The 13,760-nt window shown below is 36.5% G+C and overlaps 1 protein-coding gene across 1 annotated transcript; it reads right to left on the minus strand.

The window, feature by feature from the left end:
• Positions 1 to 939: 939 nt before the first annotated feature.
• On the minus strand, positions 940 to 2,387 carry LOC110284246 (vomeronasal type-1 receptor 4-like). The gene has a single exon (XM_021149964.1). It carries the CDS (start codon positions 2,144 to 2,146, stop codon positions 1,151 to 1,153), a length of 996 nt encoding a protein of 331 aa, XP_021005623.1. The 5' UTR covers positions 2,147 to 2,387; the 3' UTR covers positions 940 to 1,150.
• Positions 2,388 to 13,760: the final 11,373 nt, after the last annotated feature.

Raw genomic sequence — 13,760 nt, forward strand, 5'->3', positions numbered from 1 at the left:
TTCTCACAATGATGGCCAACTAGGCCATCCTCTGCTACATATGCAACTAGAGACACAAGCTCTGGGGGTACTGGTTAGTTCATATTGGTGTTCCTCCTATAGGGTTGCAGACCCCATTAGCTCCTTGGGCACTTTCTCTAGCTCTTTCATTAGGCTCACTGTGCTCCATACAATAGATGACTGTGAGCATCTACTTCTGTATTTGCCAAGCACCGGCATAGTCTCACAAGAGACATTTATATCAGAATCCTGTCAGCAAAATCTTGCTTGCATATGTAACAGTGCCTGGGTTTGGTGGTTGTTTATGGGATCACATGCACTTTTTAAAGGCTTCTTCCAGAAAACCAGCACATGTCTGTTGTCATCGAAACATCACCCCACATGACTGCTTGAATAAAAACATTCTCTCACAGTTTTCAGAAAACAAAAACAAAAACAAAAACAAAAACAAAAACAAAACAAAACAAAAAAAAAAGCACACAGAGTCTCTTAGGAAAACAGAAATTCCCACTTCAGTAAAATGAATCCATTTACCAGCAACTATCCAATGCTACTAATATTTCAAAGAATGTTGCAAATAATGCCTATCTTCCTCTTCCCTCAGTGCTGGGATATTGTCTGATTACAACATGCATGGGTCTTCTGTTTGCTGTCACACAATAACTGGGCAAACATATATAGGACTTCAAAATACTACCCTCATGAAGCAAGAAGAATCAAGCAGTTATATTTGTCTGTATTTGTTATCATTCATATTGTGATTCTTGCTATATCCTGTACTGTAGGAAGAGAGAACTCAGTCATGAAAATTTTGAATAACAACAACAACAACAACAACAATCAAGTGTTGCTTGACAATATGTCCATATAAGCAAGTGTGGTAATATAGCAAGAGTAACCAACCACATTATAAAAAGATCATAGGCTCAGTCAATGAAATGTAGTCTATACATAGCAGTTTATTGAGCTAAAAACCTGTGGTTATCCAGACTATAAACTATAAGGGAGTATATGATGAAAAAAATAATTAAATGGATGTGCTCTCCTCATATATTATTTTACTATTACACTGAAATTTGAACAACAAAAGTGACCCAATTAAAAAAAAACACAATGTACAGTTTTATTAGAAGATCATTTTATGTTTATATTATTTTATCCAGGTAAAGCAACATCTAGAAGCAGTAAAATCATGACTCATCACAAATGGGCCCAAAGTAGGAAAACACAAAGCTATGATAGCTGTTATATTCATTACCCACCAATTGGGATCATGTGAAAGAGCAATATATCCATGTAAAATGGAAGAGAGTGTATTAAACACTAGAAAGGTGAAAACCAGGACAAGAATGGTCTGTGTAGCTCTGTTTTCAGCAGAGATTCTAAGAGAAGCATGCTTATGGAGGATGTGTTGAACCCTTTTCTTGTGTCTGTAAAGTATGACAATCATGAAGGTACTGGAAACTACAATGAGTATAGAAAGTAAGACTTCCGGAAACACACAAAATGCAGCATACAATAAATCTACTATTTTGTCACGGCCTCCAGAGTGACAGAATTCAGAATCACTCTTTTGTGTCCTATTTTCTCTATTACTATTGCTAGCTGTATATAAAGGGAAAAGCATATTTAGTAAGGTGAACATGACCCAGTAGAAGGAAATGGACAGGCCCATAAACTTTGTAGTCTTAACTTTAAATTCCTTCCAGCAGGAGTTCCTGGGACTGATGGTGATGGCCTGAAAGACACTCAAGAAACAGGTGGTAGTGATGGACATACACCTGGCAATTCTTTGAACATATAAAATAAGTTTGCACCCAACATCATTAAATAACTGCTTTGACCCAAAAGCTCCCATTACCTCTGGGGGTCCTTTGGAGAGAAGGATCAAGGAGTTGGATGTAAACACATGTATAAGAATCATATCTATGATCCTTAATGTGTGTTCTTTATAGTAAAGGATTAGATAGTAGAAAAGAAGGGAGAAGTTTCCCAGAATACCAAGTAGAATCTCAAATGAGAGCACTATTCCTACTGCCATGTCCCTAAAGTCCATTCTGTCATTCAGCAGTTGTTTTCTTTGAATAATGGCAACAATCATGTCTCTGAGCCACAACATGGTTTGAACTTTTCTAGGTTGAACCATGTGTGTTCAAGCATTACAGGAGCACCTATGTTCAAAATCATGGTGGACATCATAACAACACTGTTTCAAACAACTATTTTATCATTAACAATTTTCCATGAAACTTTCAAAATCTGAGTGCACATGTTTATGAACAGAATATCCACCACATTCTGGAGAATATTGAACATTAAGAATAGTGATACTCCATCCATTGAAAAGCAATTGCTAATGAGTTCAGATGGAATGAATACTCACTTCTTCTTCAATCCAGTCATATAGAAGAAAATAGAACTTAGTCACCATTTTGAACATGAAAAAAATTCATATGGCCATCATGTGACACTGAAGCTATAAAACTATATGTTTTACACACAGCAGTGAATATATAATTGTAGAAAAATGTTTATAGCAAGGAATAGAATACTAAGTAAGTCGATGCTAACAATTAGAACGTTACAGTGAAAAAGAGCTTTAATCAAATTTCACTAAAACTCATATGTGATGCCATATGTATGCTTGAGTCAAGTTGTAGGAGGGAGTCACAGCAAAATTACCTTGTGTGGTGAACTCTTTCCAAGTGAAAATACAAAGAAAGTAGATTATTCAAAGCTACAGGACATTGTATATAAGAAACAAAACACAAAATTATATTGAAATGATGAGTAAACAAGGAAAAAATGCCCAGTGTTCTTATTAGATTCACTGGTGTCATTATACAGTAGCATAGATGTAATGAAAAAAAGAAAACATTGGCGATAACAGCTCTTATTAAGGATTAGGATAATGTAGGTATCAGGAACTGTTGATAGCTTTCACATGACTGAAATATTTATCAAGAAGACTTATGGACATATTTGTCAAAAATCTCACTGTTGTGATGATTTCTTCAAAACCAAATTTCACAAAGTATAAACATGTAGCCACTGCTAATAAAAGATGTCCCCACTTGTCCATTGCAAGTTCACTGCCCCAGGTGATACACAGTGAAGATCTCTGTAACATTATAAATTGAAGAGCAAACATTCACTAAAGTACAATGCATCAAAAACTTCCCAGGAAAATATGAGTTCTTACATTATAATTTAATTTATATAGAGCACAGGATAGGTCCACCCTGACTAAAGTTTGAAATAGATATGAACCTATGTCCTCATAATCACCCAGCAACTCATAACACCTGAGAACAAACTATTGATTTACTGACAAACAATGTTAACATATACAGTTGTCAATATCTTATTTCTATATTGTGAGGTGGAGTAGGTCAGGGAGTATCTCACTCTAAAAGTTAACCGGATCTAGCCTACATGTTTCTAACATCATACTACTACAACACATAAATTCCTGAAATTGCCACCCACAGGTCATCTCTTATTAGTTGATGGGCATGCTGTAGAAAATCATGTGTTCCATTTTAAATTACAGTAAGTTTTTAAAATTTCCTATCACAGAATCAGAATGCAAGTCTTTGGATGGGTTGATTAAAGATGATGCATAGGAAGTGGTTAGGCTCTTTAGAATGAACAGCATGGAGGCACAGAACAAGATCACACAATGAATAAAAGACAAATAACAAGACTTACAATCATTAATGTCCTGAATAATGTGAATTAATTTTGATGCTCCTGAATTTTTGTTACACTTGGGTAAAAAAATCCTTGTGTGTTCCTTCAAATAATTAAGTCTTGCAGAGAACAATCAACAGAATGTAAAGCATCTTACCAAAGAACTTGAGAAGTTCATGGGAGATCCTTAATTTCAACCTACCTGGAATACTTTTCTTGTTGAGGCAGCTGTAAACACCCTCAGGAAATTGTATCCAAAGTTGTATCTTCCATGGCAGATCTGTGAAGATAGAAATAGTAATCATAGTTACTGAAAGACCCTTCAACCTACGAACTGCTATGAGATTGAAGACACCTTAAAAATCAGTAACTTGAAAAGAGAATTCAACCAATATTTAATAGTAATAACAATAGTAGTAATAATAATAATAATAACAACAATAATGACCCTCAGTCAAGGAACCAATCCTAGGAGACAGAAAACCTAAGGAAGGAAACAAAAATGACAGACACAAGTATCACCAACAGAAAACAAAAGATGTAATAGAGATTCTCAGTGATAGTAAACACAACGGATGAAATTCATACATTATTCAAAGAAGATGCGAAAGATAAAATGTTGTTAACACAAAACATGCAGGAACTTCACGACACTATGAAAAGACCAAACCAAAGAATAATAAGAATAGAAGGAGAATATACCTAACTCAAAAGCAGAAAATATCTTCAACAAAATCCTAGAAGAAAATTTCAGTAACCTAAAGAAAGAGGTGTCTATAAATGTACAAGAAGCTAACAGAACACACCTGAAAGCTTTGGAGTAAAAAGAAGCAAACATAACCAAGAAGAGTAGATGGCAAGAAATAATCAAACTCAGAGCTGAAATCAATCAATTGGAAACAACTAAAACAATACAAAAATATCAACAAAACCAAGAATTGGTTCTTTGAGAAAAATCAGTAAGATGGAAAACACTTAGTCAAACTAACTAAAAGGCAGAGAGACAGTATTTGAATTAGCACAGAAATGAAAAGGGAGGTATAACACCAGACACTGAGGAATTTAAAAAAATTACTACATTTTACTTCAAAATTATGTACTCCAAAAAACTGAAAAATCTAATGAAAATGGATGATGGATGATTTTCTAGATAGATATCACTTACCAATATTAAATCAAGATCAGATAAACTGTTTAAACAATCCTATAACCCCCAAAAGAATAGAAGCTGTCACTAAAAGTCTCACAACCAAAAGAAGCCCAGAGCCAGATAATTTTAGAAGAGAATGCTATGAGACATTCAAAGGCTAGCTACTACCAATTTTGTGGAACAATGAATTTTTTTCACAAATAGAAAGAGAAAAAACATTGTGAAACTCATTTGATGAGACCACAGTCAGCCTGATACCTAAACTACACAAAGACTCAACAAAGAAAGAATTTCAGACCACTTTATCTTATGAACATTTATGTAAAAACACCCAATAAAATACTCACAATCTGAGTCCAAAACACATCAAAAATCATCCCCCATGATCAAGTAGGTTTCATCTCAGAGATGCGGGCATGGTTAAATATATAATAATCCATCAATGTAATCTAACATATAAACATGCTGAAAGAAAAGCACCACATCATTGTCTCTTTAGGTGCTAAACAAGCCTCTGACTAAATTCAATACCCCTTCATGTTAAAAAGTCTTGGAGGGATCAGGGATATAAGACATATATCTTAACACAACAAAGGCAATATATTTCAAGCCCATAGCCAACATCAAATTAAATGGAGAGAAACTTAAAGCAGTTCCACTAAAATCCGGGACAAGGAAAAGTTGACTACTCCCTCTGTATTTCTTCAATATAGTTCTTGAAGTTCTACCTAGAGCAATAAGAAATAAACGGAGATGAAGGAGAGAAAAATTGAAAAGGAAGAAGTCAAAGTATTGCTATTTGTAGATATGATAGTATACATAAATGCCCCCAAAAACTCTACCAAAGAACACCTACAGTTGATAAATACCTTCAGCAAAGTGGCTGAATACAAAACTAATTTTAAAAATCAGTGGCCTTCCTTCATTTATACAAATAATAAATGAGCTAAGAAAGAAATCAGGGAAATAGTACCCTTCACAATAGACATAAGTCATATAAAATATCTTGGTGTAAAGCAAGAAAGGATCTGTATGGCAAGATTTTTGAGTCTCTGAATAATAAAATTGAAGTATCAGAAGATGGAAAGAAATCCCATGCTCATGAATTGGTAGAATTAATATAGTAAAAATGGACATCTTCCCAAAAGCAATCTACAGACTAAATATAATTCCCATCAAAAACATAATTCTTTACAAATATTCAAAGGACCAATCGAAACTTCATGTGGAAAATCGAAAAACTCTAGATAGCTAAAAGACTTCTGTATAATAAGAAAACTTCTGGAGGTATCACAATTCCAGATTTCAAGATATACTACAGATTAATAGTAATAAAAGCAGAATGCTATTTGTATAGAAACAGACAGGTCAATCAATGGAAACAAAGCAAAGACCCAGAAATAAACCCACACACCTATGCAAACCTGACTGTTGACAAAAATGAAATCAAAATTATATAACAGAAACAAGAAAGCATCTTCAACAATTACTCCTGGATTTACTGGTTGTCTGTTTGTAAAAGAATGTACATAGATCCATTTTTATCATCTTGCACAAAACCCTAGTCCATGTAGAACACAGGCATCAACATAAAACCAGGTAAAGTAAATATAGTAGAAGAGAAAGTGGGAAATAATGTTGAACACAGGAGCCAACTTCCTCAGCAGAACACCAAAGTCTCAGGCTCCAAAATAAGAATTGTTAAATGGGACTTCTTGGAACTGAAATCTTCAATACAGCAAAGGACACTCTCAACAGTTCAAAATGTTAGCATACAGATTGACAAAATTTCTTCACCAATCCTATATTAGACTGAGTGCAAATATACAAAATGTATAATGTACTCAAAAAGTTAGACAACAACAAACTAAATAAGCCAATTTCAAAATGGCATACAGTGCTAAACAGAGAATTAATTGACAACAGAGGAAACTTGTATGGCCAAGAAGCATTTAAAGAAATGTTAAATGTCCTTAGTCAGCAAGAAAATACAAAGAAAATCCTGAGATTCCATCTTAAACCCATAAGAAGGGCTAAGATAAGTAATAATAAAAAGAAAAATACTCAAGCAACTCCACATGCTGGCTGAGTTTCAGCATAGCAAACACTCCTCCACTGCTGGTGGGAGTGAAAAAATTTTAACCCACTCTGGAAATCAATCTGGTGATTTCTCAGAAAATTGAAAATAAGTAGTTATACCTTGAGGCCAAACTATAGCACTTCTGGCATATAACCAAAAAATGACCCACTACAATAAAAGGATATGTGCTCCATTGTGATTATAGCAAATCTATTCATAACAGCCAAAAACTAGAACAAACCCAGAGGTCCCTCAATGGAAGAATGAATACAGAAACTGTGGTTCATTCGCACAATGGAATATTACTCAGCTGTTAAAAACAAAAACAGCATGAAATTTGTGGGCAAATGGATGGAACTAGAAAGTATCATCTGGAGAAAGGTAAACCAAACCTAAAGCTACATGCATAATATGTACTTACTTTTAAGTAGTTATAAGCCATAAAGTACAAGATTAACAAGTTGCACTCCACAAAAAAATAAAAAGATAAACAAGAAATAAGGGCCCATCTAATATGTTTTAATCTCACTTAGAAGAGGGAGTAAAACTGTCATGAGTGGTAGATGGAGAAAGGGAACTGGGTGGGAAGAGGATGGGGAGTTTCAGAATCAGGTGTGTGAAGAGGCAGGACAGCTGGCCAGAGCAATGAGAAAATGAATGGAAATTTGTGGCTGACAGTGGTGGGGATGTGGGGGGCATCTCAATGATGTTCTAGAGACATGGATTGAGCAATGCTACAGGGACTCTATGGAAATGATATTAGATGAGACTCCTAGCACTGGATATATGGAACTGGAAGTGGCCAATTCCTGTAGCCAGGAAGGAGCCACCAGTGATAAGGACAGCAACACACACACACACACACAAAATTTCAACACAAAATTGGTCCTCTGTACAAGAAATGCAGGGACAAAGATCCAGAGGAGAACAAGGCAATGAGCCAACTTGATACCCAACCAGTGAGCCAGAAACAATCCCTTGCACTATTAAATGCTGTCAGGAGCTGAGAATAACTGTCCTCAAAGACTTTCCACCCAGCAGCTAACTGAAACATATACAGTAAGCGACCCACAACACAATATGGTACAAACCTCAGGGAGTCTTATTGCACAGTGCAGTGGAGAACTGAGGAATGCAGAGGGTAAAAGAACTCCAAAGGACCCTGGGTGCTTTCAGAAAATGAACCACATACCAAAGAGAAAACACAGGACTGACCTATAGCCCTAGCACAGATGTAGCAAAATATGCAGTTCAGTCTTCATGTGTGTCCCCCAGCAAGTGGAGTGGGGTCTGTCCCTAAATCTGTTGCCTGCCTGTGGATCTTTTTTCCCTAACTGGGCTGCCTTCCCTGACCTCAGTGGGAGAAGATGTGCTTGCCTTGGAACATTTGATGTGACAGAATTCTGAAGTTGGGGGACACTTAAGGGTGTTCACCTTCTCACAGAAGAAGGGGAGGGAGGGAGGGGTTTGGTTCTGTGTGAGGGAGAACATGGAAGAGGGGGCAGTGAGTGGAATGCAAAGTGAAGAAATGACTTAATTAATGAGGTAAAAATGGTAATTCAGTGCAGTTTGGTGACTTGAGAAATGAGAACATAAACTGAATACTTGCACAGAAAATCACATAATTTTGTCTGAAATAAGCTGTCAGCTACATTTTGAAATGTTGATCTGAAACTCAGTATATTTCCATAGTATCCTAAAATGGTGGGCATCATATAAAAATACAGTTTTCTTCTACAACAGAACATACCTATGCCTCATTTAAATTTGATAGGCTAAGATAGACCCAATATTTTTACATCAAAATACTTTTATGATTTCATGATAAAATCAGGATGGTGTGTCTCAAATGAAGATTAGCACAATATTGATTTTATAAACTTTGTTCAAAATGAATAATCAGCTATGAAACAAGAAAACTAATATGTGAATTAACACTGTGGCATAGATCATTGCTGAGATGAACAGGAAGCTTATTGATAAATTACTTGCATCACAGTTGGAAAATGTATATTCAAAACTTACTTTTTAATTTAGTTTTATTATAACATAATTACATACTTTCCCCTTCCCCATTCTTCCTCCATAGCCTCTCATTTACTTTTCCTTGCTCACAGTTCTATCATGACCCCCCTTTTCAGTAATTGATGTTATATGTACAAATAAGCATACATTCAGATATACTTAGGCATATATGTTGTTATATACTTACTAATATGTAAATACAATCTATATATTGCTACCTGCACTACGTTATCAGCATTTACTAGTTAGTACAGAAATCCACACCAAATTGAAATGTAGATTTTGGAGCCCAATTCTTACTAAGAGGTCTACATGTCAATGCTTGCACATAAGGCTTATAGACCATTTAGAAAAGAAAGAGGTATGATTGTAAAACCCAGAGAAAATGGTAATTTGCTTTGAGGTAGTTGCTCCTAGGAATGTTAAAAGGTATACACATAAAGCCTTGCCAATATGACTGTGTAAACATGAACAGAATAGGAATGACAATAGACATGCTACTGTCATTCACTTTTGACAGAACACTAAATGGAGAGACAGACACAAAAAAATTACTTGGGATCACTGAACAACCCACATAGTGTAATTAGATTATCAGGCAATTGGGAGATCATATCGAAAAACAAAACAATGAATTTTGTCTAAGGAAGGCCAACTGAGATTGTCCTCTGAATAAACCACAGTCGATGGAGAGTGCATCTAAACTTACAGAAAACCTACACATAAATACAGGCACACAAACAAAATATATTAATATATTAGCAATTTGAAATTAAAAGGTTCTATTTATGAATTCACAGGTTTGGTCAAACTTTTTAGTAATAAAATTTTTGAAGGCCATATAACCACAAGCCATACATAAATAAATCTGAAAACACAAAAAAATGTAATAATTGTATAAACTTAAATAAAATAAAAATATGTGCTGTGAACATAGTGCTATGATCAACTCTTTGCCTGCCATGACCAAAACTATAGGAACAAATAATGTCAACCATGAAAACTTGAAAACCCAATTTTAATAATACAGAGACAGTAGAGTCTTGCTAAGTAAGGAACAATGAAATAATGAACATCATGTTTGTTCTAGATGAAAATTAAATAAACATTCTACAAAATTGCCCAAGACAATGGCCTCTTCAATGCAGCATGTGCCCCAACTTCAAAGATGAAAACAACCTCTGAATTTAGAACAGCACTGATTCTTAGATCCTTCCCCAGACATAGGTTAGTCTGCATACAAACAGGTTTTTACTATAGAAGCTGACTTAGGTTCTAGATTTTTGTTCTAGATTTTAATTACTATAATTTCATTTGAATTTTTATCAAGCACTAGAATCATTTCTCTCAGGATCTATGATTGCTATAGTTAAAAATTCATGTGATATTCATGTAAAATATGGAAACATGATTGAAATAATTACTATCATGTCTAAGCAACTTTGAAATCAGATTCAATATATCACTGGGTTAATTCACCAATGCTCAAAATCAGACAAGATTTTATCACATGCTATTAGGAACATAATGGATTAGCACCAGGTCAAGGACATTCTTCTCTTTAGCAAATCTGCTTATAATCCAGAAAATTTTCTTCTTCCTTAGCTGACACTTTTCTGGACATGTTTCTACCCTAGAAAACCTTTTCCAGATTTCCACACTTAGCAGAGCTCTCTTATTTCTCTGCTTACCAGATTCAATACAAATTGCACACCTCACTCTTTTCTTCAGCAGAACCTTCAGCTCAGTGCAGCCATGCCACGACTATCTGCAGTGTAGGAGAGAGGAGAGAAGCTCAGAGATAAAGGTTCATAGCTCTATCACTCAGCTCCCTCGGAATGGAAAACCTCATCAACTTGAACTGACAATGACAACACTTGCTTTGGGAGTCAGGATCTTTTCTGAGACTTTCTTACAGCTTCTAATTACCAAAGCAGAATTATTTTTCTTGTGAGTGTCTCAAAAGAGTCAAAGTCTTTGGACTGTCTCTTAGGATTCCATTATCACTGAAGTTTCTACAGAGAGAAAGTTCTGTAAACATCAGGTTTAGATGTGTGAGAATCTTGTAAGGAAGCCAGTGTGTCTAATTGGACCCTAACCTTGTTTGGGTTCATCAGATCCCACAGCTGTTTCACTCTAGAGCACTAATATAGAACAAAGAAGAGTCACTAGGGAATTTAGGAATAGTTAATGAAGTATTAGTAAGAGGAAAACAGGACATCATAATCTGCACTGGAATCTATTGCCCACTTTGTACAATATGTTGCAAGTTAACTAGAGTTGCAGGTACTTAAACATGCTAGGAAAAGTTACAAATATCACCCTAAACATGACAAGAAGCCTGGAAACATTTCTATTCCTATAAAATTTACATATATTGCCAGGGGATATCCAGTGTTGCGCCCACCCACCCATAGGAGAAACATAGAGGTACTGGAGTAAGATTTGTGGGAGGGGTGATTGGGAAGGGGAAGTAAGCAGGATTTAAAGTCAATAAATAAATATAAAATAAAAAATAAATTTACATATATGTGTGTGTGTGTATGATCAGTATCCACTAAATGCCACATAACCCACTGTTTCTTTCTTTCTTTGATAAAAGAATGAAAAAACGTGGTGAATTTCTGTACGATATACATAGACCCACAAAAATATCATGTTACTACTGAACAAAGATACCACCCAAAAGACCAACAGGATACTTTCATTTGTAGAAAATACAAAAAGAGGAAAAACCAAGAAAGATTGTTTAGAAGTATATACTATGTTTGAAGTGATAACATTATAAGGGAAAAGGAAGGAATTGTCATAAATGAAAATGAGTGTTGTGACAACAGGTTGGTCTTCCTTAATCTAAACATGGAATAAATACTTAGGAAAACTTTTCTTTAGAAGAAAGAGGTTTTTTTATGAAGAAAATAATGAACATTCATCATTCAGTAATTAGTGAATAAATTTAAAATCTAAAAGTTTGTAAGACACAGCCTCTACCCACAAAGTACCCTGATGTTTAAAGGTTGAAGCTAATAGAGAATTAGTTTGGTAGAGTCTGAAGAAGGATGACTTCTTTCACAATTTCAGCCTTTAGCTCTCAGATCTCCCAGAAATTTCATAATTTACTAGGGTAACCTGAAAATAGAAAATGTTATGTATAGTTCCAGCTCATTACAGGAAAGTTATCTTGATTAACATAAGCCAACGAATGAAGATGATGGAGGGCACAGAGTTGGCTGGCACCCTCCAGCTACTCACAACACCAGCCACGGGATCTTAAGACTTCAGGTGATCTGGCCACCCTCCCGGCCAGAGGACAGGTCTCCACAAGGCCCGAGAGCCCTTTGCCTCAGGATCAGCAGGAGCCATCTTGGTTCCAGGAATCCGCTGAACTTAGTCTGCACAGATGAGAGTGTGCACCACAGAAGCTGACAGTTTGTGGGAAGGCGGGAGTCAGAGAGCCTCTGAGGCAGTGCCCTTTTCGGGCTCAAGACATACCACCACCCTCCCGGCCAGAGGACAGGTGTCTGCCCAGCCCGGGAGCCCTTGGCCTCAGGATCTGCTGGAGCCATCTTGGTTCCGGGACTTCGCCGAACTTAGGAACTTAGTCTGCACAAGTGAGAGTGTGCACCATAGAACCTGACAGCTTGTGGGACATGCAGGAGCCACAGAGCCTTTGGGGCAGCACCCTTTTCAGGCCCCATACATCCGGCCACCTACCTGGCCAGAGGACAAGTGTCCATCCGGCCCAAGAGGCATTTGTCTCTAGATTGGCCGTAGCCATCTTGGTTACGGGACTCCACTGAACATAATCTACACAGGTGAGAGTGTGCATCACCGAAGCTGACAGCTTCTGTGACCCGCCAAAGCAACACAGCTTCTGGGAAAGGCCCTGTTTTGGGCCTTCATCTTCAGCCAGGAGGAGGTCCAAACACCAGATATCTGTGCACCTTCCCTGTAAGAGGAGAACTTGCCTGCAGAGAGTGCTCTGAACACTGAAACACAGAGGAGAGAGCCTGTCTCCCAGGTCTGCTGATAGACGGTCATCAGAATCACCAGAAGAACAATCTCTAAACACAGACAACTATAACAACTAACTCCAGAGATTACCAGATGGCGAAGGTAAACTTAATAATCTTACTAACAAAAACCAAGACCACTCACCATCATCAGAACCCAGCACTCCCACTTCACCCAGTCCAAGGCACCCAAACACACCGAAAAAGCTAGACCCGAATCTAAAAGCATATCTCATGATGATGGTAGAGGACATCAAGAAGGACTTTAATAACACACTTAAATAAATACAGGAGAACACTGCTAAACAGGTAGAAGACATTAAAGAGGAAGCACAATAATCCCTTAAAGAATTGCAGGAAAACCAGACCAAAGAGGTGATGGAATTGAATAAAACCATACAAGATCTAAAAATGGAAGTAGACACAATAAAGAAAACCCAAATTGAGGCAACGCTGGAGATAGAAACTCTAGGAAAGAAATCTGGAAACATATATTCGAGCATCAGCAACAGAATACAAGAGATGGAAGAGAGAATCTCAGGTGCAGAAGACTCCATAGAGAATATCGGGACAACAAACAAAGAAAATACAAAATCCAAAAAGATCCTAACTCAAAACATCCAGGAAATACAGGACACAATGAGAAGACCAAAACTAGGGATAATAGGAGTAGATGAGAATGAAGATTTTCAATTCAAAGGACCGGCAAATATCTTCAACAAAATTATAGAAGAAAACTTCCCAAACCTAAAGAAAGAGATGCCCATGAACATACAAGAAGCCTACAGAACTCCAAATA

The sequence above is a fragment of the Mus caroli genome, chromosome 17, assembly GCF_900094665.2.
Source record: "Mus caroli chromosome 17, CAROLI_EIJ_v1.1, whole genome shotgun sequence".
NCBI lineage: Eukaryota > Metazoa > Chordata > Mammalia > Rodentia > Muridae > Mus > Mus caroli.

Bases quoted from the DNA above. Each gene is read 5' to 3' on its own strand.
- LOC110284246 (XM_021149964.1), bottom strand. From the start codon at position 2,146: ATGGTTCAACCTAGAAAAGTTCAAACCATGTTGTGGCTCAGAGACATG.